General features: G+C 39.0%; 1 protein-coding gene across 2 annotated transcripts in view; it reads left to right on the plus strand.

Annotated features, from left to right (window-relative positions):
* The first annotated feature begins 1817 nt into the window (after positions 1–1817).
* ANO3 (anoctamin 3) overlaps positions 1818–22472 on the plus strand; it is a 213755-nt gene continuing 193100 nt past the window's right edge. For both annotated transcript variants that reach the window (XM_061479183.1, XM_061479184.1), the window contains exon 1: positions 1818–2014. In XM_061479183.1, coding sequence (XP_061335167.1) covers positions 1861–2014 — 154 coding nt within the window. In that variant the 5' untranslated portion in view covers positions 1818–1860. The remainder of the gene's footprint in view (positions 2015–22472) is intronic.

Genomic DNA, 22472 nt, shown 5'->3' on the forward strand with positions numbered 1-22472 from the left:
TGGTATACTGGATTTATTTAAATAACAGCTCCATGTTTTGCACATTTATAAATAGGGAAATGCAATTTAAACTATAGATGTTGTTTGAGATACGTTGACAGGACTGTTACCTCCTGTAGAATTTCCCACAAGTTTATCAGTCTGCATTTTTGTTTGGTGGATATTTCTCTCAGAAAGCAAAATCAGACCACTTCAGCTAACACTAAAGGCATAACTAGTCTTTATATTTTTAAAGGATGCAATGAAAGTCTGTTTTGCTTTCCTTTTCCTTTCTTGTGTGCTGTGCCCAGTTTGCCTTCCAAACACTATACATTTGCTTGCTTTCTCTATTAGATAACCGTTACTAAATTTTTTTGAGTGTTGAGGCACTGTCACCAACCTTTTTCCTACCCCTAACATGCATTAATTGTAGTGAAATGAAAACTAGACAGCTGCCAGATAGGATTTCTGGCCTCTTTGAAAGTTCCTCCTGTGATTGACTTTTTTTCGTTCAGTCCCCTTTCCATGTTGTTCTACTTATTAGCATTAGCTTTGTTACTTCTCTTGGGTTCCTTGCTGTGATTGCAACCCATCTAGAAATTTCCTCCTATAAATTCACTTAGCTTAAGGAAGTGTCCCACTAGAAGATTGCCTTTTATTTGTTAACAGGTAGGTAGTCTCTAGCTGATGATGTCCAGTGCCTCCACATGGCATCTCCACCTGCTCCCTGCTTGCATAGAGATTATTGCGGGTACCAGCAGCAGCTCAGTTTAAACCTGACTCACATGAGCAGAGGCAGCCCTGAGAATTCACTCCTATCAGGCTGAATTGAGTGTGTTTGGATTTTTTCTGTTTAGCAAAAGCTGCATGGCTTCATAGGTTTTTCTTGCATTATTTAATTCTTTTTGGGGGGCACTGAGCAAAGAGAAACTAATAAAGTGATAGGGTGCTAATAGCTGACAAATCACCATGTCATCTTTTCTCTAGCTAAGCCTTGACAACTTTTTTGCTAAACTCTCCTGTGGTATGTTTTCATGAATGACAATTTATGCTTCATCAGCTCCGTGGCTGTGGCGTTTCCCACCATCGCCAGTGGGTGACTCCCTTGGTACGGCTTATTGTACTTCACGGCTGCCTGGTGGGACAGAGCCTGGGGAGAAACGGGTCATTTTCTTGTCTCGCATTCTTTTGAGGTTTATTTGTATCTAAGGAAATAAAAAGCTCAAAAGCCTAAACCACTCAATATTACTAGCAGTGTTTTCCCTCAAAAGAAACTTCTTAGATTCAAGACTATGAAATAATAAACAGAGAAACTGAGAACTATTCCTTGTTTTCAAGGAACAATGTAGCTTGTAGTCATTTATCTTGCTGCACACATCCCAGACAAAGACCCGAGTGTTCCCTGAGGAAACAGAAATGTGGCACAAGTAACCTCCATGGTGCAGCTGCCAGGCTCTGCTGGGCTGGCGTGAGGGATGTACTTGCTTCCATTGGTATTGCTTAGCCCCTCCCAGCTGGACCAGTGGGTAACTATGTGAATTAGTCTTAAAACAAAGTTAGTAAGTCCACAACTTAGCAGACAAACAGATGTCTCCGCTTATCCTTGTTATTTTTGTAGCAGCTACGCAGAGGTGCCTTGCTGTCACTACAAGAACAGAACTTTTTAAAGTAATAGTTTTCTACCTTAGAAATGAGCTGCAATATTTAGCAAATGCCACTGAGCTGGAAGAACAGCTTCAGGGAAATACAGTTTCTCAGACATTGACTTAAAATTTTTTGCACTCTACAGTTAGGGGAAATTTTCAGGGGTGATTTGGGGAAGCTGAACTTATAAGTGGCTTCTTTTCTTCCGATTTGTTTTTGTACTAAGACTGTATTACAATGTCAGCTGTGATAATTGAACTGGATAATCTTTCTTCAGATGAGATTGAGAGCAAAAAGGATTCCAAGTCAGATTTTAAAGAAGGCAAATTCAGTGATTTGTGTGCCGGTTATCATGCTTTTCAACTTCACTGCTCGCATTCTGCACCAGCTGGTAAGCATGCATTTATATAAACTATTTCCTCAAATCTGTGTCTATTTACTCATGTAACATGTTGCAAGTAAACTCCAAGACCCAATAATGAAAACAAAGGGTTTGTTGCTGTCACGTACAGGCATGCATTATATGAAGTATTTTTAACTGCAGAAATAGAGTAGAACGTGTGTGTTTAAATAAAAATAGCATCTCCTGAGCACTCTGGATGTAGAGAACTTCTGGAAGAAGAGCTCAGGAGACTGTTACCTTGGCACTACCTAGAAGATGAGTTTTCCATAGGACATGACATGGGTTTTGTGCAAGTTAGAGCAACCCCAGCAGCTGCTCTGATATTTGACTTGGCGCAGTGTGAATATAAGGTATGCTCTCTAGTGCTTAACACTGTGGCTTCTCTTCTTTTTTCACTGTTAGTTTTTAACCACATCAGGGCTTGTAAAGGTGGAACTGTGTATGCTATAAGATTACTTTTTCATGACCAGAATGGTTCATGGATTGTTTATATTTGTTGGCAGGTGTTACATGTAGCTACAATAGGTCCTCAAAAATGTCAATGAAATAAGCATCAAAGAACTCTGATTTCTCTGAAAATTAATAGTCATAGAGAACACAGCATGTAGCTGCCTTGGATTGGCTAATATAAGCAAGGGTATATAGTTATATATGACCATCTGCAGTTAATCAATGGCATCTGTTATGCCCTTAAAACCTTAAGTATTGGATGGTCATTTACTTAGGAAACACCTTTCAAGAATGATTCCTCTGGTTTCTTGTGGACTTCATATGTATTTTGACATGCATAACTCCCAAAGGATAATTTGTCTTTGATCATGTTTTCACTTGCTTATGATCTCTGGAACAAAACACAGACAAGACAAATGGAGAATATCTGAATGTAAGTGACACTTTATCCTGTGACAGGACAACCAACCTGCAGTTGTTGAACTGCAACTTTCACTTGGCTAAAGTAGGTGAATGTGTAAATAAAGCTTTGATGTTCTTAACTCTGTAACAAACTTTTGGAACATTTTTTACTTATAAATCAGTTCTTACACAATTAAATAGCCAAATGGTTGGGATGTCATGCTACTTAGTCTTCTGCAAGAAAATCATAACTTGTGCTTTCAGTAATAGAAACTTTCTGATTTTACTTCCTGTAAAGCCTTCCCTAGGTTTTGTAAAGCAGAATTTTCTCAGGAAAAACACTTCTGAAAGTTTGTATTTTATGCTAGCAGGTTTTTGCAAGGTCAGGAATCAGGTGGCTGGCTGTTCCCCTGGAATCCTAGAACATAACTTTAAAAATAACCTCTCCTACCCCAAGGAAGTTCCATTAAAAAGTTGATGCCTGTGCTAGGTGATAAGCTTTGCTATGTTCCCTACACACCAAAGTAACCTGTTTCTAGTCTACCCAGTTGATAGAGAGTAAAATGAACTTTCAGCTTGAGCAATGTATTGTTTGTGGAACTACCCCATTCAGAATTCTGCAGGAAAGAGATAATAAAAAAATCAAATCCCCTTGTTGGGATTCTTCTATTTGGAAAAATAATTATTTTCTTTTGGAAAGAATTACTATTTCCATGTATTTGTTGCAAACAATTTATTATGCCTAAAGCAGCAACGATGCTAGCAAGCCTCTTTGACAATGTTTTGTCAGAGTTTGAGAATTTTATAGGTTTGTGGTTTTACATCATGGGAAGAAGCAAATAAATGATGATATGAAATGTCTTAGGATTTTGGGGGGTTTAATGAATGATGAATTAAAGCAAATGCAATCTCATATTTTGCCTTCTAAAATTCTTTGATATATGTATTTTACTAGTGTTTAAAGTTAGCAAGCCCTTTTTGGTTTCCAGTGTTCGGTTGCGTTGGCTGAAGTCTGAATGGAACAGTGCAAACCCTCTCGGCTTCCACATGTCACTTCTTAAAAGGAACTTGTACTTGCTCAGTCATGGCTATTAAACATAAGCAGCTCAAAGTTATATATAGCATTTATATGCTATATAAATAGCAGAGTATTCCCCAACAATGCTGTTTGACAGGAAAATTAAAACTTTGAGCTATTGTAAGTAACTGAAATTTTGCTCTAAGAATTTAGGGTAGGTTGGTTGGTTGTTTTTGTTTGTTTTTTTTTTCAGATAGCAATAGCAGTATGAAAATCTTCAATGAAATCAACATCCTACATCAAGGTCCTGCACCGAGGTGTACTAGTGTTGTCTCCTCTGCCCCATAGGGCTCCACCCTCTGTCTTGGGAATCTTACATTTAGGCTTAATGCTTCTTTTTATTTCCAATGAGTTCATTTTGAGGATTTGAAGAATTCCCCTCAAATTATTCAAATCACCAACCAATGGCAGTAAAAAGTACATAAGCTATGAAAACATAAGTGCTATTTGTGAACCTACAAAAAAAAAAAATGGCAGCAAAGAACACGTCCTTCTATTCAACCTCATGTCCATGTAGTCTGTTATGAGAGACTGTTTAAAATCTATAATGCTGTGCTTGTACTATGACTTTCTGTATATAAACCAGAGAATTCGCTATAGACAGGTTATCACTTAAGAAACACTTTTCTTCTTGTAGAACTGATGTGTTAATTTTAAATATAACACCTAACAGTGCAAATACAGAAATGTGAATACTCTTAGAAAGTTGTGTCCTGAAATAGTCCACTCTCAGAATGGAAAATGGAATTGTTGCTGGGGCAGGAAATCATTAACCATATGTTAATTTTGTTCCTGCTTTAACCAAACCCTTTGCAATGGGATGTAAATGTGAAATTACTTCCCTACCTCTCTTGTTAAATGAGAAAGAATGTTGCCATAAATAAGCTTAACTTTCTGTATATCACTCAGTTTTCACTTCTGATGCAAGTACAAATCCTAAGGCTTATTTATTTGGGATCTGAAGATTCATAGAAGCTAAGTTGGATAAGACCTTTAAGATCATAGACCTTTATCACAGGACGGCCAAGTCCACCACCAAACCATGTCACTAAGGGCCTCACCTACATCCAGGGATGGGGATTCCACCACTTCCCTGGGCAGCCTGTTCCAATACCTGATTACCCTCTTGGTGAAGAAATATCCAGTATAAATCCCCTCTGACACAGCTTGATGCCATTATATGTCAGAATATATTGCGGAGAGTAAAACCGCTAGAACTGGAACAGTAGTGTCGCTGAATTAAAATTTAAAATTCTGGTATGGAATACAGATTTTTTTCATGTACAGTGTTACTGAAACCTTTGGGATTTATCACTTAAAATCATAGAATTGTAGAATCATAGAATAGTTAGGGTTGGAAAGAACCTTAAGATCATCTAGTTCCAACACCCCTGCCATGAGCAGGGACACCTCACACTAACAGTGTCACCCAAGGCTCTGACCAGCCTGGCCTTGGACACCGCCAGGGATGGAGCATTCACAACTTCCCTGGGAAACCCAATCCGGTGCCTCACCACCCTCACAGGAAAGAAATTCCTCCTTGTAGCCAATCTAAACTTCCCCTGTTTAAGTTTTAATCTGTAACCCCTTGTCTTATCACTACAGTCCCTAGTAAAGAGTCCCTCCTCAGCATCCTTATAGGCCCCGTTCAGATACTGGAAGGCTGCTATGAGGTCTCCATGCAGCCTTCTCTTCTCATACGGGAGGTGCTCCAGTTCCCTGATCATCCTTGTGGCCCTCCTCTGCACTTGTTCCAACAGTTCCATGTCCTTTTTATGTTGAGGACACCAGAACTGCACACAATACTCCAAGTGAGGTCTCACAAGAGCAGAGTAAAGGGGCAGGATCACCTCCTTCAACCTGCTGGTCACGCTTCTTTTGATGCAGCCCTGGATATGGCTGGTAGAATTTCCTTCAGTGCCTGGTGTGTCTGCTGTTCAGACTTCTGAAACAAAGGTAATCTCAGTATTGCAGCTGTAGCTATTTCTGCAGATTTAAACCTTATTATCCCTGATATATGCTGTTCTCCTCATGTCTTAATCTGGCCATGGCTGAAAGCGTTCAACCTACAATCATGTACTATCTCCTAATCTTTGTTTTATAACAGCGAGACAAATGATACTCAAAAATTTCTCCACCTAAATTTTCTTATATGTTCCTAGAGATGGTTTTGTCCTAGTAACACTTAATCAGGAAAGAAGAAACCTCTTAAATATATATTTTTAAAAACAATGCATGAGCCATAAGTAAGGTCTTCGTATCATAAGTGTGTGTGTGGGAGTCAGAGTACACCACTCAAACTTCTGAAATGAGACATGCATTAAATCACATGGATTTGATGCTGTGGCTTTTGGTAGAATAGTGCTGGGCTGGAGAAACAAATTTTTCTCCTTCTGCTTTTTTGTGGTTCTTTTACTGAAGATTTTTTGGGGACAGGGATATGTGAAAGTTATTTTCCAGATAATAGTTGCTGTGTTTCAGAAGTTAATTTTACTGCTGGTCTATTTATATATTAGAAACCCTCATATAGCACAGGGATGATATAAAAGGAACAAAATGCAGCATTAAACCTAGATCAACTAAAAAGGATTAAAAATCGAAGGACACATTCCTGCAAAATGCTTTGTGGCACAGACAACACAGCCAGGCTTATGGGTTGCTCAGGGTAAAGGAAACAGGAGTTAGTGGGTAAAGATGATGTAACTGAGTAAATACTTTCAAGTGTTTAGTATTTTGTCTTCAAGACCATCAGTGTAATAAGCATGTATATATTGGTGGAAAAAAATGTATTTTTCTATTTTAGCAGGTCTTGAGGGGCAGAAGAGTCTTTAGGAGTCAGAAGAGAAGGGAGGTAGCTGTTTGAGTATCACCAACACAAACTAAAGTCCCTTCTGAGACATCAGGATGAGTGGGGATTAAGAAGACAGGATGAGCAAAACTTGTCCTCATTTGCCACCAGAACAAGTATGACAAAAAGGACAGAATCTAACAATTTTCCCCACATCTGTCTGCCCCTCTTTTCCTTTCCAAGATGGCTATGTGAGAGGCAGCAGCAGAATGAGCCCTGACTTGCTTGCTTTTGTCCTTCCCAGCAACCTCTCTAGACAGCCTGCTACATTGCCCCTCTGAAAAACTCATGATGCACAGACAGTTCCATGAGTGTTGCTTTGCAGAAGAGTAAAATTGTGTGCTTTGTGACATCAGATGGAACTAGAATGCAAAGTCATGGAGCCTTGTCTTAAAATTTCCTTCATTGAAATGGAAATCTTTAACAGGCATTTTAGTGGGGGGTGGGAATCTGAAGTTATCTACAGCTTGTACTTCAAATTTCTTTAATTGCAAAGACTTACGTGAACATCCCTTTAGTGAAGATATTTCTATCGTTCCTGAAATAAAATATTTCTGCTTACTGTGAATCTGCTAAACCCAACTTCCTTAATTACAAATTTGAGAATATAGTTTAATTAGTAAATGATTTTTTCTCTTCACTTAAATTTTGAGAAGTGCTCCAATCATGCTTGCATCTCAACATCCTGGGAACTGAAGAAATAACTTGTAGCTTTGTGTGTAAGTCTGTACCACACCACTAGTTTTCCATAATTACTTACACTAGGATTAGATAAAAAAAAAACAGGAAGGGAACAGACATAAACCACAGGAAATTAAGTGTAATGGTTGCAGTCCAACAGAAGTCCCTGTCTTGCAGTGAGCTCTGTAGGAAACTGTAGTGCAATGCAGAGTCAGGACTTGAAACAGACTAAAGCAATTTTTGAAACTGTGTGTTTACTTGAAGCAAAAAAAATCTAGCAAAGTCATCTTTGCACAAAGATTAGGTGCTATTTTTCTTTCTTCTTCTTCTATATTCTCTCATAAAACAAAAGGTTAGTTTTCTGTTATTTCAAGATGCAATTAAGACTTGGGTCAGGAAGATCAATATTCAGAAATAAACCTTTTACTTGTTACGCTATGTCAAACCAATACTTAATTGAAACTTATCAAAAATCATAATTAATTTTGCAGTAGAGCAGAAATATAAGTTATTATCAGTCTCCTAACCTCAATGCAGAAGAAAGTATCTCATTATTTCTGATGGGTAACATCGTCTTTAATTCTAATTTTCCCTTGGATGCGGACTTTGCTACGTCCAAATCGTAAGCAAAATGCTGCCAATTTTGACAATGAAGTGGGCATCTTGTGTGGTAAATTGCAGGGGGGGGGGGAAAGCAAGGAGAAGGTGTATCTGTTCATCTGCGGATGGAGACTGGGATTCACGTTGTTTGTCTTGAGTCAAGCTGAGATGTTGGCATGGGCAAGGGTCAGTCTTTTTGCTCTTCAGCCTCATGATGGTACTATAAGCTACCACTGGAAAATCTTTCTCTCTCTTTTGTGCTGCTTTCGGTACCAAAATGTCATTAACAATACACAAAATAAGCCCATAGCTAATAAATAATTCAGTGATTGTGGTGAGGTCTAACATACTGAGGGTTTCACCTCTGCCCCTGGGGGTCCTGCCTTCTATCCTTACATGGCTACAGGAAATGGAAACTAAGCTGGATATAGAAATTTAATTTTTCCCAGAGGCATAATTTCTCTTCTGTCCTCTTCCTTCCTCTAATGAGATATTTACTTTCAATGCAAGAGGGGTGTGGGTCAGCTAACTCTGAGTAAAGACACTCTAATGATTTATGATTGTGGATTTTCTTTCCCAAATTCCTTCAGTAGTAATAGATGAAGTATTTCTACATAAAGAATATTCTGCGCTCGCAGATATTACCGAAACTTTCCCTGATAGGGGAGGTGAAGTCAATACTTGGAAAACAGATCAATGGGGACATGGTAACAAAGGTCAAAAAATGGGAGTAAGAGTTGCTTCGTCTAGTACAGTATATGTTAGACTTCCAAAACCTGAATGCAGCAACTAAACGCTTTTATCTTAGTTGATGGAAGAAGTGGGTCTGTGTGCTTTAGTCTCTTCTTGAATAAAGAGCATAAATTGACAAGCAGGTCTCTAGTATAATACAGGTTGGAAGATGACTCAGTGTGAATGGGGAGGTTGCTGAATTACTACAGGTTTCTTAGAAACTTAAGTCTGGGGTTAGGTCTCTACATGCTATTATAACAGCATGCTTTAAAAGAGCAAGTCTGAAGGTCATAAGTGTTATGAGTAGACTGACCGCCATGTATCAGTGACTTAGGTAAACAAAGGATGCTCATCTGGTAATGCAGAATAGCTGTATTCCATGTTTGAACACAGACGTTATCATAACATCTGATGTCTGTGGCTAGACCACATATAATCAGTAAACAAGTTATGTCAGTACATGATTTATAAGCTATTGTTTATGATTGATTGTTTTTTTTTTATGTGTATTAATAATATTTGAGTTTCTGTTACACCATCAAAAATGTATAGAAAATCTAGCAGCTTTTCTACATGTCTGTGATATTTATACCAGTATTTTAATATGACCTAAGTTAACCTGATTATAAAAAGAAATCAGCAAAACTTCCTGAAAAGACAATTTTAGCAATGTTTGGAAGGGACATCATGGGAGAGAGAGAATTATACACAGAGTTATCTGTGCAGGCAGCTGAATGTTAAAAATAGAAAGTTTTGAGTGGTGCTGGAAGAGACAAGTGTGTTTTTCCTAAAGTAAATGCTAAGAAATAATTTGGCTGCCTATTAGTCTCAATCCTAAAATGTGCTGGTTTGCTGGTAAAATAATAAATCGAGATGTTACCTGTAGGAGTTATGTATTTATATATGCAGAAGTATTAGTAATTATTTAGACCTTTATCATCTTTGTGCTCCTACATTTGGAGAGCATGGTGAAGTCACTTAGATCCAAATACATCTGTCTCTTGGACCAGTATGATTACACCAAACCTCTCTATATACTTCTCATGAAGAGAGGTAGCCTTGCGTTTCTGTTTTAATACTTTAATAATTGATTGAACTATACTGTTTCTAAAATAGTGTTCTTTTCTGTATTAAAATGAAATAGTGAGAGCTTCAAAACCGCATCCTACTTTGCATCATGTACCATAAATCTTTGAAGCAAGCAACAGCCTTCCTTATTCTGCTGCTATATTTCTATTCTGCTCTGTAATGCATTGTGCTATATGTAAGTTAATGGTTTAGTCTGCTACTAATATTAATTATTTCAGAATGTTGCTAACAAGAAAGGTAATGTTTAACAAATTTGGTTTGAACAAACAGGCTGATGTCTGTTGAAGATGAACTGTATCAGTCTTATTTGAGTCCTTAAGTGCAAGCTAATTTCCACAGTGCCTTTTTCTTGCATATTTTGAAACAAAGAAGTTCTTGTACCTTTTTTTTCCTTTGGAAAGATAATTCTTTCTTACATTTATCTGCAAGGTGTTTTTTTTTCTGGTAGTAGCTTTAATTACTCTTTAATTTATTTGTTTTCTCACATTTTTTCCTTCTGTTTTAAGGAATAACAGATCAACTATATTGTGCATGGCACTGGGACTGTGAATAACACATTAAAACTGATTTCTTTCCTTACCTAGGCATCGAAAAATGTCTAATTATCAGAATTCCATGAAGCTACTAAAAGAACTTGAGTTAGTCCCCAGTGCAAAATTTTTCTCATATCGTCTTGGTTTATCTTTGCCTTTTATATTCCAAACATTTTTATTTTGGCACTCTAAAGCTGCTTTCACAGTCTTTCCATTCAAAAGTTTTCAGTTCTGCAAGAAAAGATTATAAAATATTCAAGGAAAACTCCTTTGTAGGGGTATTTGTTTACTCAACCTTTCCTTCACCCCAACAACATTTTGCTGAACCTGAACAAGGGAACTAATGAATTATTTAAGTGAACCACCATCAAAATCTCATGTTGCTATGTCATAGATTTGTGCTCCTGGTTCCTACAATCTGATTCTGTTTTGCCAAAGGGTAAGACATGCAAGGTCTGCACGCTATCTCTGCTAGGATACTCACTAAGGCAAGCTCTGTTGGTGAAACTTTAAAGAGACAACAATTAATGAATAGAGGTTCTTGCCCTGTAAGCCTTGTCAAGCCAAACCATCTTGTTTTACTCAATGGCACCTCGACAGACTAAAGACTGGATTATGGCTAGTCTTTTGGAAAGTTAATTTCTGATGTACATCAGTCAAGAATATAATTGGATTCATCTGCGAGTTTCCTAAAAATGTCTTGAAAAATGCATGGACTCTGAAAGTTGTCTCTGAGAAAACAAAGAATGAGGGAAGGAGAACCCTAATTTTGCTTAGATGCTTGAGTTGGCTGCTCATTGTGGCTCTGAGGAATGCCTGGTATGAGGTGCCAATTGTCATGGCTCACTTCTGTTGACAAAACTCAATGTTATTTTAGAAATAAAATAGTAGTAAAAATAGCAAGTGTATTCTGGGATAGCACTGTTAGATTTTCTTTCTGTCAAAAAAAAAAAAGACTGAGTCATTCATGATTAAAGAGCTCTATCTTTATGTGCCCTTTTTACTTTTGCTTATAAAAACCCGAGGAGAACATAAATCTTCAGAACTCAAAGATGGTCAAAACTACGTTGAATGAAGCTTCTTCCAAATGTTGATATTTCATTCCCAAGAGTGATTTGGCCTTGTTCTGGGATTAACTTAACTAAATAATATAACAAATGAAGGATGTCTTTATATCTTTTTCCTTAATTTCTGGAAAAATGCATTTTTGTATACACTTCTTACAGAGGGTGTACTACTAACTTGTTCACTTATCTCAGGAAGGAAATAGCGAGGGCCATTCAAAGAGGTTCAAATAGATGTGCCATTTATAGACATTGTCATTCTGAATGTTCAAGAAGTTTGATACAATGCATTTTTTGGCATGTTCTACTCTTAATAGTATCTGTTGCAGCAGAATTAAAGGTGATAGTTTATTTTTAGAAAACCTTGTTTCCTAATGTTGTAATTTTGATCTCCATATGCTATCCTTCTGATTTTTGCTTTGCTGGAAAAAACAAAGCACATAGAGTTGTGAACTCTGGGACAGAACTGTTATGTTTTCTGTCCTTTGTAGGACTTACAGGAATTTTCACACTGGCTCAGGTAAAAATCTACCGTGTTTGGTATCCTGCTTCTGGCAGCAATCAGTATCTGCTATTTCAGAGGAAAGGAGAACAGGAAAGCATGTTGCTGGCCATGTTTCCAGCACTGTCTCAAGGACATCCTACCACTTGATCAGCCTGAGAAGCACTGAAGTCTTGCAGGAGGTATAGCACTCAGCTGTGAGAAAAACCAGTTTTCAGTTTCACAAATGCAGACTTTAGTCTCTGCTTTTAGCTAGCTCAAAACTGGGGCAAAGAGTGCTTGAATGAGTCTGGAAGAAACTAAAAGATCCTCTAGAACTGATCGTCTTTTAAACCTTCATATTTAACGTTAGGAATTTGCCTCTTAATCTTGTATTCATATTTTGGTACCAATGGTGATTCTCTTCTTTCTATGTAGCTCATGTTTTTCAAAGTTTCACAAGGTCTGCTACTGTCCTTATACTTTATGACCAGAACATATTCTCCTCTCCCTTTTGATTCACTCTGCGTAGAGCATTTGAAACAGTCTTCCTCTCTGCTCAAATTGCTAAGTTTTTCTTTCTTGACCTTTGCACAAAGGTAACTTTTTCATCTGTCCATCAGCAGTTCTGATTCTGTTTCATTTCACTTCTGACTTTTCACTTCACGTTGCATGTCTGTTTTTTATTTTTAGCATCTGTTTTCTCACTCGTTCCTTTATAACTCTCACTTGTATAGCGATGACTATTCCCAAGCATAACACACTTTAAACATGCATTTTCAGTTCTTTTCTTAAAACCAGTTGTTTAGTTTTTGGGTACTTCCAGTACCTTAACTTTTTGTACCCTACACCTTTCATACTCTGACTTGCTTCTCATTAGTAGGACGCTTTGTGACTTTCTCTGCTGCTTTCAACAGCATGATCCTACTGATGTTAATTATTTTTAACTATTTCCATTTCTTTCATGTTTTCCTTTGCTATCTTAATCTTCTTTTCTATCTTAATCAAGCTCAGGAGTGTTGCGTCCTGACTAGAAGGAAATGTGGCAGAAGGTCAGGAGGGCTCCATGAATGGATAAGGAACTACTGAGGAATCTCAGATGTAAAAATGAAGATTATAAGAGGTGAAGAGGTGGAAGTGAGGACAAGCAGCCTGGGAAGAATACAGGGATCTAGGGATCAGGTCAGGAAAGCTAAGACCAAATTAGAATTGGCAAGGGATGTTAAAGATATCAGGAAGGGATTCTATAGGTATGTTGAAAACAAAAGGCAGACCAGGGATAATGTGGGCCCTCTCCAGAAGCTCTCAGGAGAACTGGTTACCCTGGATTTGGAGAAGGCTGAGGTTCTGAATGACTTCTTTGCTTCGGTCTTCACTGGCAAATGCTCTTACCACACCACCCAAGTCTTGGAAGGCAGATGCAGGGACTGTGAGAATGAAGACCGTAGGCCCACTGTAGGAGAGGATCTGGTTTGAGACCATCTTAAGAACCTGAATGTGCACAGGTCCTTGGGACCTGATGAAATCCATCCACGGGTCCTGAAGGAGCTGGCAAATGAAGTTGCTAAGCCACTGGCCATCATATTTGAAAAATCATGGCAGTCAGGTGAAGTTCCCGATGACTGGAAAAAGGGAAATATAACCCCCATTTTCAAGAAGGGGAAAATGGATGACCCAGGGAACTAGAGACCAGTCAGTCTCACCTCTGTGCCTGGCAAAATCTTGGAGCAGATTCTCCTGGAAGGCATGCTAAGGCACATGAAAAACAGCAAGGTGGTTGGTGACAGCCAGCATGGCTTCACTAAGGGGAAATCCTGCCTGACCAGTTTAGTGGCCTTCTATGATGGGGCTATGGAACTGAGGTACAGTGGTAGAGCAGATGACATCATCTACCTGGACTTGTGCAAAGCATTCGACACTGTCCCACACGACATCCTTGTCTCTAAATTGGAGAGACATCAATTTGATGGATGCACCACTCGGTGGATAAAGAACTGGCTGGATGGGCACACACAAAGGGTTGTGGTCAATGGCTCAATGTCCAGCTGGAGACCAGTAACAAGTGGCGTCCCTCAGGGATCCATGTTGGGGCCAATCCTGTTCAACATCTTTGTCGCTGACATGGACAGTGGGATTGAGTGCGCCCTCAGCAAGTTTGCCAATGACACCAAGCTGTGTGGTTTGGTTGACACGCTGGAGAGAAGGAATGCCATCCAGAGGGACCTTGACACCCTTGTGAGGTGGGCTGATGCCAACCTCATGAAGTTTGACCATGCCAAGTGCAAGGTCCTACAGCTGGGTTGGAGCAATCCCAGGCACAGCTACAGGTTGGGCAGAGAAGAGATTCAGAGCAGCCCTGGGAGAAGGACTTGGGGGTGTTGGTCGATGAGAAAATGAACATGAGCCGGCTTCAGCGTGTGCTTGCAGCCCAGAAAGCCAACTGTATCCTGGGCTGCATCAAAAGGAGTGGGACCAGCAGGTCGAAGGAGGTGATCCTGCCCCTCTACTCTGCTCTAGTGAGTTCCCATTTGGACTACTGTGGGCAGTTCTGGTGTCCTCATGTCTGTAAGAAGGACATGGAGCCATTGGAGCAAGTCCAGAGGATGGCCATGAGGATGATCAGGGGGCTGGAGCACATCCCATATGAACATAGGCTGCGAAAGTTGGGACTGTTCTGCCTGGAGAAGAGAAGGCTGCGTGGAGACCTCCTAGCAGCCTTCCAGTATCTGAAGAGGGCCTACAAGGATGCCAGAGAGGGACTTTTCATTAGGGACTGTAGTGATAGGACAAGGCAGAATGGGTTTAAACAATGGAATTTCAGGTTAGATATAAAAAAGACATTCTTTTCTTTACTGTGAGGGTGATGAAACACTGGAACAGGTTGCCCAGAGAAGTGCACATCCCTAGCAGTGTTCAAGGCCAGGTTGGACAGAGCCGTGGGTGACATGGTCTAGTGTGAGACATCCCTGCCCATGGCAGGGGGGCTGGAACTGGATGATCTTAAGATCCTTTCTAACCCAGCCATTCTGTGATTTTATGATTCTTTCTTTCAAGAAAGAAGAGACTGTTAAGATTTCCATTTTCAAAGATATCTGCAAAATTGTATTTTTAAGATATACATTCTGTAAATAAGAGAACTAAAATAAGGAGGGGAAATTTGAAGCTGGTACTTCTAGGCATTTTTTTGTGGATGCAGTTTTCATAACTAAACGAGATCTGATATGATGTATGCCATATATGTAAATTTTAATGCAGTAATAAAGAATATTCTCAGTTATTATTAAGGCAGTTTTGGTGTAAAATGAGATGTGAGGAGTTTGAGGAGACTCGGTTGAAAGAATCAAATGCTCAAGTTCCTTCTTATTTTGCACAGTATGGGTCCACTCAGCATTTCTGGAAGAATAAGTTCTGACTGATGTGCCCAACACTGTGAAGGAGCTGGTCAGCCATAAATTATATAAGGCTGCTGTGGGTTTTTACAAAGACTAACAGTTGTCGTGGTTTAAACCCTGTTGGCAAGTCAGCCACGCAGTCTCTCTCTCATCCCGCCCCATCCCCCCCCTCCCCCTTTTTGCCCTTCCCCTGCTCCTGGAGGGATGGGGAGGAGAATCGAAAGAATGCAACTCCCACGGGTTGAGATAAGAACAGTTTAGTAACTAAGGTATAACACAAATCACTACTGCTACCACCAATAATAATAATGATAAAGGAAATAACAAGGGAAGAGCATACAACACCTCAGCACCCGCTGACTGATAACTCGCCCCACCCTGCCCAATCGAGCACCAACCCATACCTCCTCCAACCCTGCAGTCTCCCAGCCCTTCCGGCTAACTCCCAGTTACATCCTGGACATGACGTGCTGTGGTATGGAATACCTCTTTGGTCAGTTTGGGTCAGGTGTCCTGTCTCTGCTTCCTCCCGGCTTCCCCTCCTCCCTGGCAGAGCACGAGGCTCACAAAGTCCTTGGTCAGAGTAAACATTGGTGTTATCAGCGCTGTTCCCAGGTCGAAAGTCAAAACACAGCACTGCACCAGCTACTAAGAAGGAGAAAAGTGACTGCTACTGCTGAACCTAGGACAATAGTGAATATAGTCTTCAAATTTTCTCTAATTTTATTATTAATTTAACATGAATAATAATTCTTACTGGATGTAATTCAGCAAGAATAAAACACAGAATCATAGAATGGTTTGGGTTGAAAGGGACCTTAAAGCTCATCCAGTTCCAATCCCCTGCCATGGGCAGGGACACCTTCCACTAGACCAGGTTGCTCCAAGCCCCATCCAACCTGGCCTTGAACACTGCCAGGGATGGAGCAGCCACAGCTTCTCCGGGGGACCTGTGCCAGCGCCTCAGCACCCTCACAGGGAAGGATTTCTTCATTATATCCAACCTAAATCTTCCCTGTTTCAGTTTGAACCCATTGCCCCTTGTCCTGTCACTACAGTCCCTGATGAAGAGTCTCTCTCCAGCATCCTTGTAGGCCTCCTTCGGATACTGGAAGGTTGCTATGGGCTTCTCTTCTCCAGGCTGAAGAGCCCCGATTTTCTCAGCCTTTGTATGCAAGGTGCTCCAGCCCCCAATACTTTCAGCATTAATTTTTCTGTTAAAAAAAAAAAAATCATAAAGTTTAGCTATTGAGGTGGAAAACTTGCATGTTTATTTGTTTGGAGTAGTGCTTGTCAATAGAGCTGCAGAAATGAATTTGTAACTAGCAGCTTAGAGTGAAAAAATGGTTTAGCTGTTTCTCCTGAAAAGATAAGGGAGAGAACTAAGGAATCTCTTGGATGTGCCAAGCTCATGGCAGCATGCTTTTTTGAAGCATTTATGTGGTGAATTGAGATCTTGCTAAACCCTGGAACAACTCACAGTGCATATATACATATGAACAGATTGGGAAGGCAACCACTCAGCGCTCCTTTGTTCACTGCTGTGCATGCCATGTGCGAGTGAAACAAAGATGTGGGTGAGATCCAGGCTTCAGATATGTAACGGCAAGTAGAACAGAATCATATGCCCAAATGTTCCCTCTCTGCTTTTAAGATTTAAAAATAAGGGGTATAAAAACCCGATGACTATTGCAAAGATGAAACTACCACACATTCCGCATTGACTTCTTAGCTTTGTTCAAACTGTCCTCCACAAATAGCTCTGTGTATATGAGGCCTTCAGTGACATGGTTTAGTGATGGACTTGGCAGTACTGGGGTAACGGTTGGACTTAACAATCTTAAAGGTCTTTTCCAAACTAGTTGATTCTATGATAATGCCACAAGTTTAATGATGCCTTGGGACTAAGTCTCTGCTGCTGAGCAGGGCAAAAGTTCTCTTATTCGTGTTTTTTTTTCTGAAGTAGGAAAAAAAATCCCTAAATATGCTGTTTGAATGCATGAAAGAACCCACCATCTTGTTCTTTAATTAGCAAAGGTTATTCAGGGTTGTTCTGCAACACCAGCTTTTATTAGTAAAGTATTGGATTTTTTACAACAGGCTGGAGCAGCTACTTGCTGTCAGACTTGAGTAGTGCCCTGACCAGAAGTTTCATTAGAAGTAGAATTAACACTAGGAAACATGATCCAAATAATGTTTAAAAACTTTAAATAACTGTCATTAACCTGATACTAGGCTGTAAAATTTTTAAAGACTTTCAATCCAGTAGAATATTTTCCATAAAAAGCAACTACCAACAAGCCAACTCCTTTCCTCTATTCTTTAACAAAGCTCCCAGAGTCCAAATCAGCTCTTAATTTCATTCTTCACTCTGAAGATGGTGATCGGATGAGAACAAAACATACTGCACAGAGTTCTCTTAAGAAATCCAAGCACATTTTAAAAGAACTGTTTATAACAACTCAACGGTTTGAGTGTTTAGACTCAAGCTCATTGTTTTGTTCCAAAAAGTGGAATCCTACTATAGTCACATATTTTCCTTTTGCATTACAGTATGAATTACATTTCATAGTTTTACAAGAATTCTCCAACGGACTGAGACTCCAAGCAGGAGTACAAATAACCCCTATTGATATTTGCATGTCGTGGGAGAAGCCTTGGCTCCTGAATTTGCTGTTGTGTGAGCAGCCCTCTTAGGCAGTGCATTGCTAACACCACAGTGTAGTACCCAGTGCTGTCTTAAGCACTCATGCTTCTCTTTGTCTCCTTGTCGTGTATGTGCATTTTCCTGTGAAAGGGATACTGAGCAGCCTGACTGCATAAAGTTCTTTGTTTCCCCTCTGTGCACACACCAGCACTGGCTCCAAGGCTGCTTGTTTAAGAAACCTTGGGCCTCAGTCTGCATTCCTCTGTATCAGCTTTGGGTAGCTGCAGCACAACATAGGGATAGAATATATGTTGACTTGAATGCCAGTTAATTCTTAAAACACTCTCCAGTAAATAATAGTTGCACAGCATTAGTATACCACAGATGCACTATGTCTTGAATTTAAAACTCCTTTGTAAATTATTCCTTCTTGAAACTTTAATTTCAATTAAAAAATGACAAGTCATGTGGAGTCAAACAGTAAGCAGTTATCAGAACTTAGTCTTTAAATGTGGGTAGTTGCAGTAGATCTCAAACAGATTAAAATATGAAATTCTGACGGTGAATTTTAACTTGGTGATGTTTTTACAGCAGATGCTTAGGCTAAAATCTGGTATAGGTGTTTCAATGTGTGTAGCTAAGATTAAAAACTAGATGTAGCAGGAAGAAGTGTAAGCTTAGTCATCTCAGGAAAGGTTTTGTTGTACAGAAATAAATAATGAAAGTTACATCCTTTAAGGACAGAATATGGATATTTCCTGATTAAAGCTTGCTTTCTTTTTACAAAAGCATGAAAACCCTCCACTGTTAGAAAACCAGTAGTTTTCAGGGAAGAGAACTGTTTAACAAATAGAATTAACAAGGACTTTCACCAGCTGTGTATTAATTGGATTTTTGTGTTTCTTGACACTCTTTTTCATTATAAAACCCTTTGCAATTCCAGCCTAGAGAAAGCATGAGGATTTGCAAAATGCCTTTTAAGACAATGGCATTTTTAATTACTTTGCAAGCCTTTTGGAGGTTGAGTGTACAACTGTAGTTTTTACTTAAATAAGAAACCTTGATGTAAATCACTTCTGTGATGTACATGTTGCATTTTCAAACTTATCTTAAATTCCATTAGATTCAGTGACACTTTTTCAGTGACTAACGTGAGCTTTAGATTTTTGTCTTTGCATCTGTTTTAATGAGGAGTGTTTCCTAGTATCACAGTATCAGGATCCTGAATGTACAAGACCTATATGGTAATGCTGCAATATATGTCTTTGGGGAAAAGCCACAACTAGAAATTCAATAGTTCAGCAAAATAAAGGTCTTTCTGCTCCACAGAATTCATTCACGTGGCATTTTGCAGAAACTGGATGCTGCATACAAAGAACAGAATTAATGACTAAGTATGACATGTTAGTTCTTCATTTTTATTGCTTCAGATTGTTTAATATGTTTATTTAACTTGGGCACAAGTTAGTACTTATAAAGAAAATCATCAGACTTGACTGTTGATATAAGAGTCTCAACTAATTAAACATGAGAAGGTAACTTGTCATATTAATTTGTCCATTTTTCATATTAGCCATTTTGACATGTAGCATAGTTATTTACATGATGTGTTTTATAAACTACTACATTAGAAGATTATGCCCTTCTATAACTAACCGCTTTTGAAGAACACTGAGGAACCAGGTGCAGCGTGTAAAAACTGACAACTTAGTCTGGAGTTGGTTTAGCTGAAAAATAGGTGAAAGTTGGAGGACTTATTAATTCTGCAACCATACTCTGAAATTACTATAAGGCTTCATGTGAACAGAACTTTCCTTTTCCACAGTGCACCAAATCAAGGCTGCTGTGATAGCACTGTGATTTCTATAGCCTCACATTACTTAGAAACCATTAGCAGATGTGACAGCTGCTTTTTTCATGATGATGAAATTTGACACAGCATTCAAATAGGAGAGCTTCCACAGAAACTGGAAGGTTTCTGCTGACTGAGGCTAGGAAACAACTGCTTTTTAAGTTTTGACTTCCTTGATTACTCTTCAACCTTTCCATTTTGGCCTCTTTCAAGCTTTTTCTGGGCTTCTGATAAACTCCACATTTGTTACTATTTTCACATCTATAGCAGGAAGAACATGATTGTGGAGGCATTGTTCTCAGTTTGCAATCCTTTGTCAGTATGTGAAATGCTGAAATTCCTTTTATTTTATGTTGATGTCTTCAAGGTTTGCTTCTTGTACCTACAGGTGCTGATGTATCAGAACCTGGTTTCTCAGTGTGTGTCCTTCAGCATGATTTTACTTACTAAAATCGGCAGAGTGATTGGTAGTGTTTGGGGTGGTGTACAAAACCAGCATTGTTAGAACAATTCCTACTAGTCGAATTACCAGAAGCTACTGACATTGAGTCTGGGGTTTCCAGATGAAGTAACAGAGGTGGTCTCTGTATTTTTTAAAAATAAGACACACACACACGTGTCGTCCATCTCCTTCCTCCCCTCTCCCCACCTGCCTTTTGTTTCTTTTATTCTTATCAATCAAACTGTAGCAAATATACTCAGGCAGAATGCAAAATTTTTCCTGGCTGAACCTGATATCTCAGTGTGGAATATTATCTATTGACGGTGAGGAAGCATATCTTCAACACCAAAAATATGAATCCACAGTCTCCATAAAGAAATGAGCCTGTGCTGTGTATGTCACTGACTGATAGATTCTGGTGGAATCATTCATTAAAAATCAATAAATCATTGTTGTGTTACCTTACCAGAAATTACTATGCTAATATGGTGGTTCAGAGACATTTGGCCTCTGATCTTATTGTGCAATCGTTCTGGAGAGAATAAAAGAGCCCAACGTAGGCATAGCTTTGTGGCTAATTGCTTTTCATCTGATATATTCCTCTGTCGATAACTTTTCTGACGCCCTTTCTACTCAATTAACATGATGGAAGATTTGAACCTTGAAATATGACAATACAGATCAATAAGTACTGGGTGAAATGTTATTTTGTTTTTTATTTCTGTGCTTGCAGTATCACTTATTCATTTGTTTATATGAAAAGAGTGTTGTTACAAGAAAAAAAAGCTCAGCCTTTTCTTCCTTGGAATCTTGGAACACAGAATTTCATACTCAGCTTATCTGTAGTACAAACACAGCATTTTCCAAAAGGCCAAGTTTGGACTAGCTAGCTGTGCAATGTCCAAGCTAAGCAGAGTCTAAGAGAGAGAAATGGAACTGGTATTCTCACTCTGAGAGAGACCCTAGATTTTTACATTAGGTGTTGTATTAGTGGTCCCTGATATTCAGTGGCTTCTTTGGAAGCCTTTGTTCTTCTTAGGTTTATTGAAGGGTAAAGAGCCTCTTCTAGTTTGAGGTGGCTTTTCCTCCTGAGGAAGCTGCCTCCACCAAGTAGATGCAAAAACTTAAGGCTTTTTTTAAAAAAAATGTGTTTCTCCTATTAATATTATTCTCTTTGTCTGTCCTGAATCCAGGACACCCTCCATGCTCATATTCCAGCTCCTCTGTTTTGATTCTCATCTTCCTTGGAAAGAATTTGAAATAGACAAATTACGTAATTGTAAGTTCAACACACTCTCTTTAATATGAAGAATGAAAAGAAACACATCCTTCCAAAGGTAAATTTAGCTTCTAGAAAAGAATCTTTTTGGATCAATTCTTAATTTCTGCTGGAGCTGCATCTATTCTTTGTATAGCATTGTCAATAAGACAACTTCTCTAAATGTATGCAAATATTGTTTGCTTACTACTTGGTTTTAAACTTTTTTAAACACCATGACCTGCAACAATCATCCATTAAGTTATTTTTAATTTTCAGACTTAAATTATAATGGCTTGAAATTTGTAACTGAATCAAAATATATCTGACCTGCTGTTTTGGAAGATAAGTCAACAGTGTAGACCTGCCTCTTCTGATGGGCCTTTTTTCTGTGCCACATTGATTTTCTGTGTTCTTCTTCCACAGACACTGTTGGTATTCTGAAGCTAGATAAAAATAAGGATTCTTTGCAGCTTTCAGGAATGGAAATTTTATAGGATCATACAAGAATGTGTTTGGTCATGACTTGAGAGTGTTTAGGTGCTTGTGGGGAGAGGCATCTCCTGGAATAGTGCTAAAGGACCAACCTAGGAGCATGCCACTTGCATAGTACTGTCCGTATTCATAGTTAGTAATCACTGACCCACATTAACTTCTGAATTGTGTGAAGTATTTATTTGGGAATACCATGTCTGCCATTCAGCATGCCAGAGACTCTTCTAATAACTTACTGTTACTGTGCTCCACATTGTTAACAATATCACAGCAAAGACCATCACATGCCTACATGTTTGTGCCCACAATTGTTTAATTTGCTGTTAGAGACATAGTCTCAGAAGCCCATCATGTTGAAGCTACACAGAAAGCGTGCTCTTTGAACCAAAATGACATTCACAA

The sequence above is a fragment of the Pezoporus flaviventris genome, unplaced genomic scaffold (genome assembly GCF_033815535.1).
Source record: "Pezoporus flaviventris isolate CSIRO_AGI_PZ_B2104156 unplaced genomic scaffold, CSIRO_AGI_Pfla_v1 ptg000143l, whole genome shotgun sequence".
Lineage (NCBI taxonomy): Eukaryota > Metazoa > Chordata > Aves > Psittaciformes > Psittacidae > Pezoporus > Pezoporus flaviventris.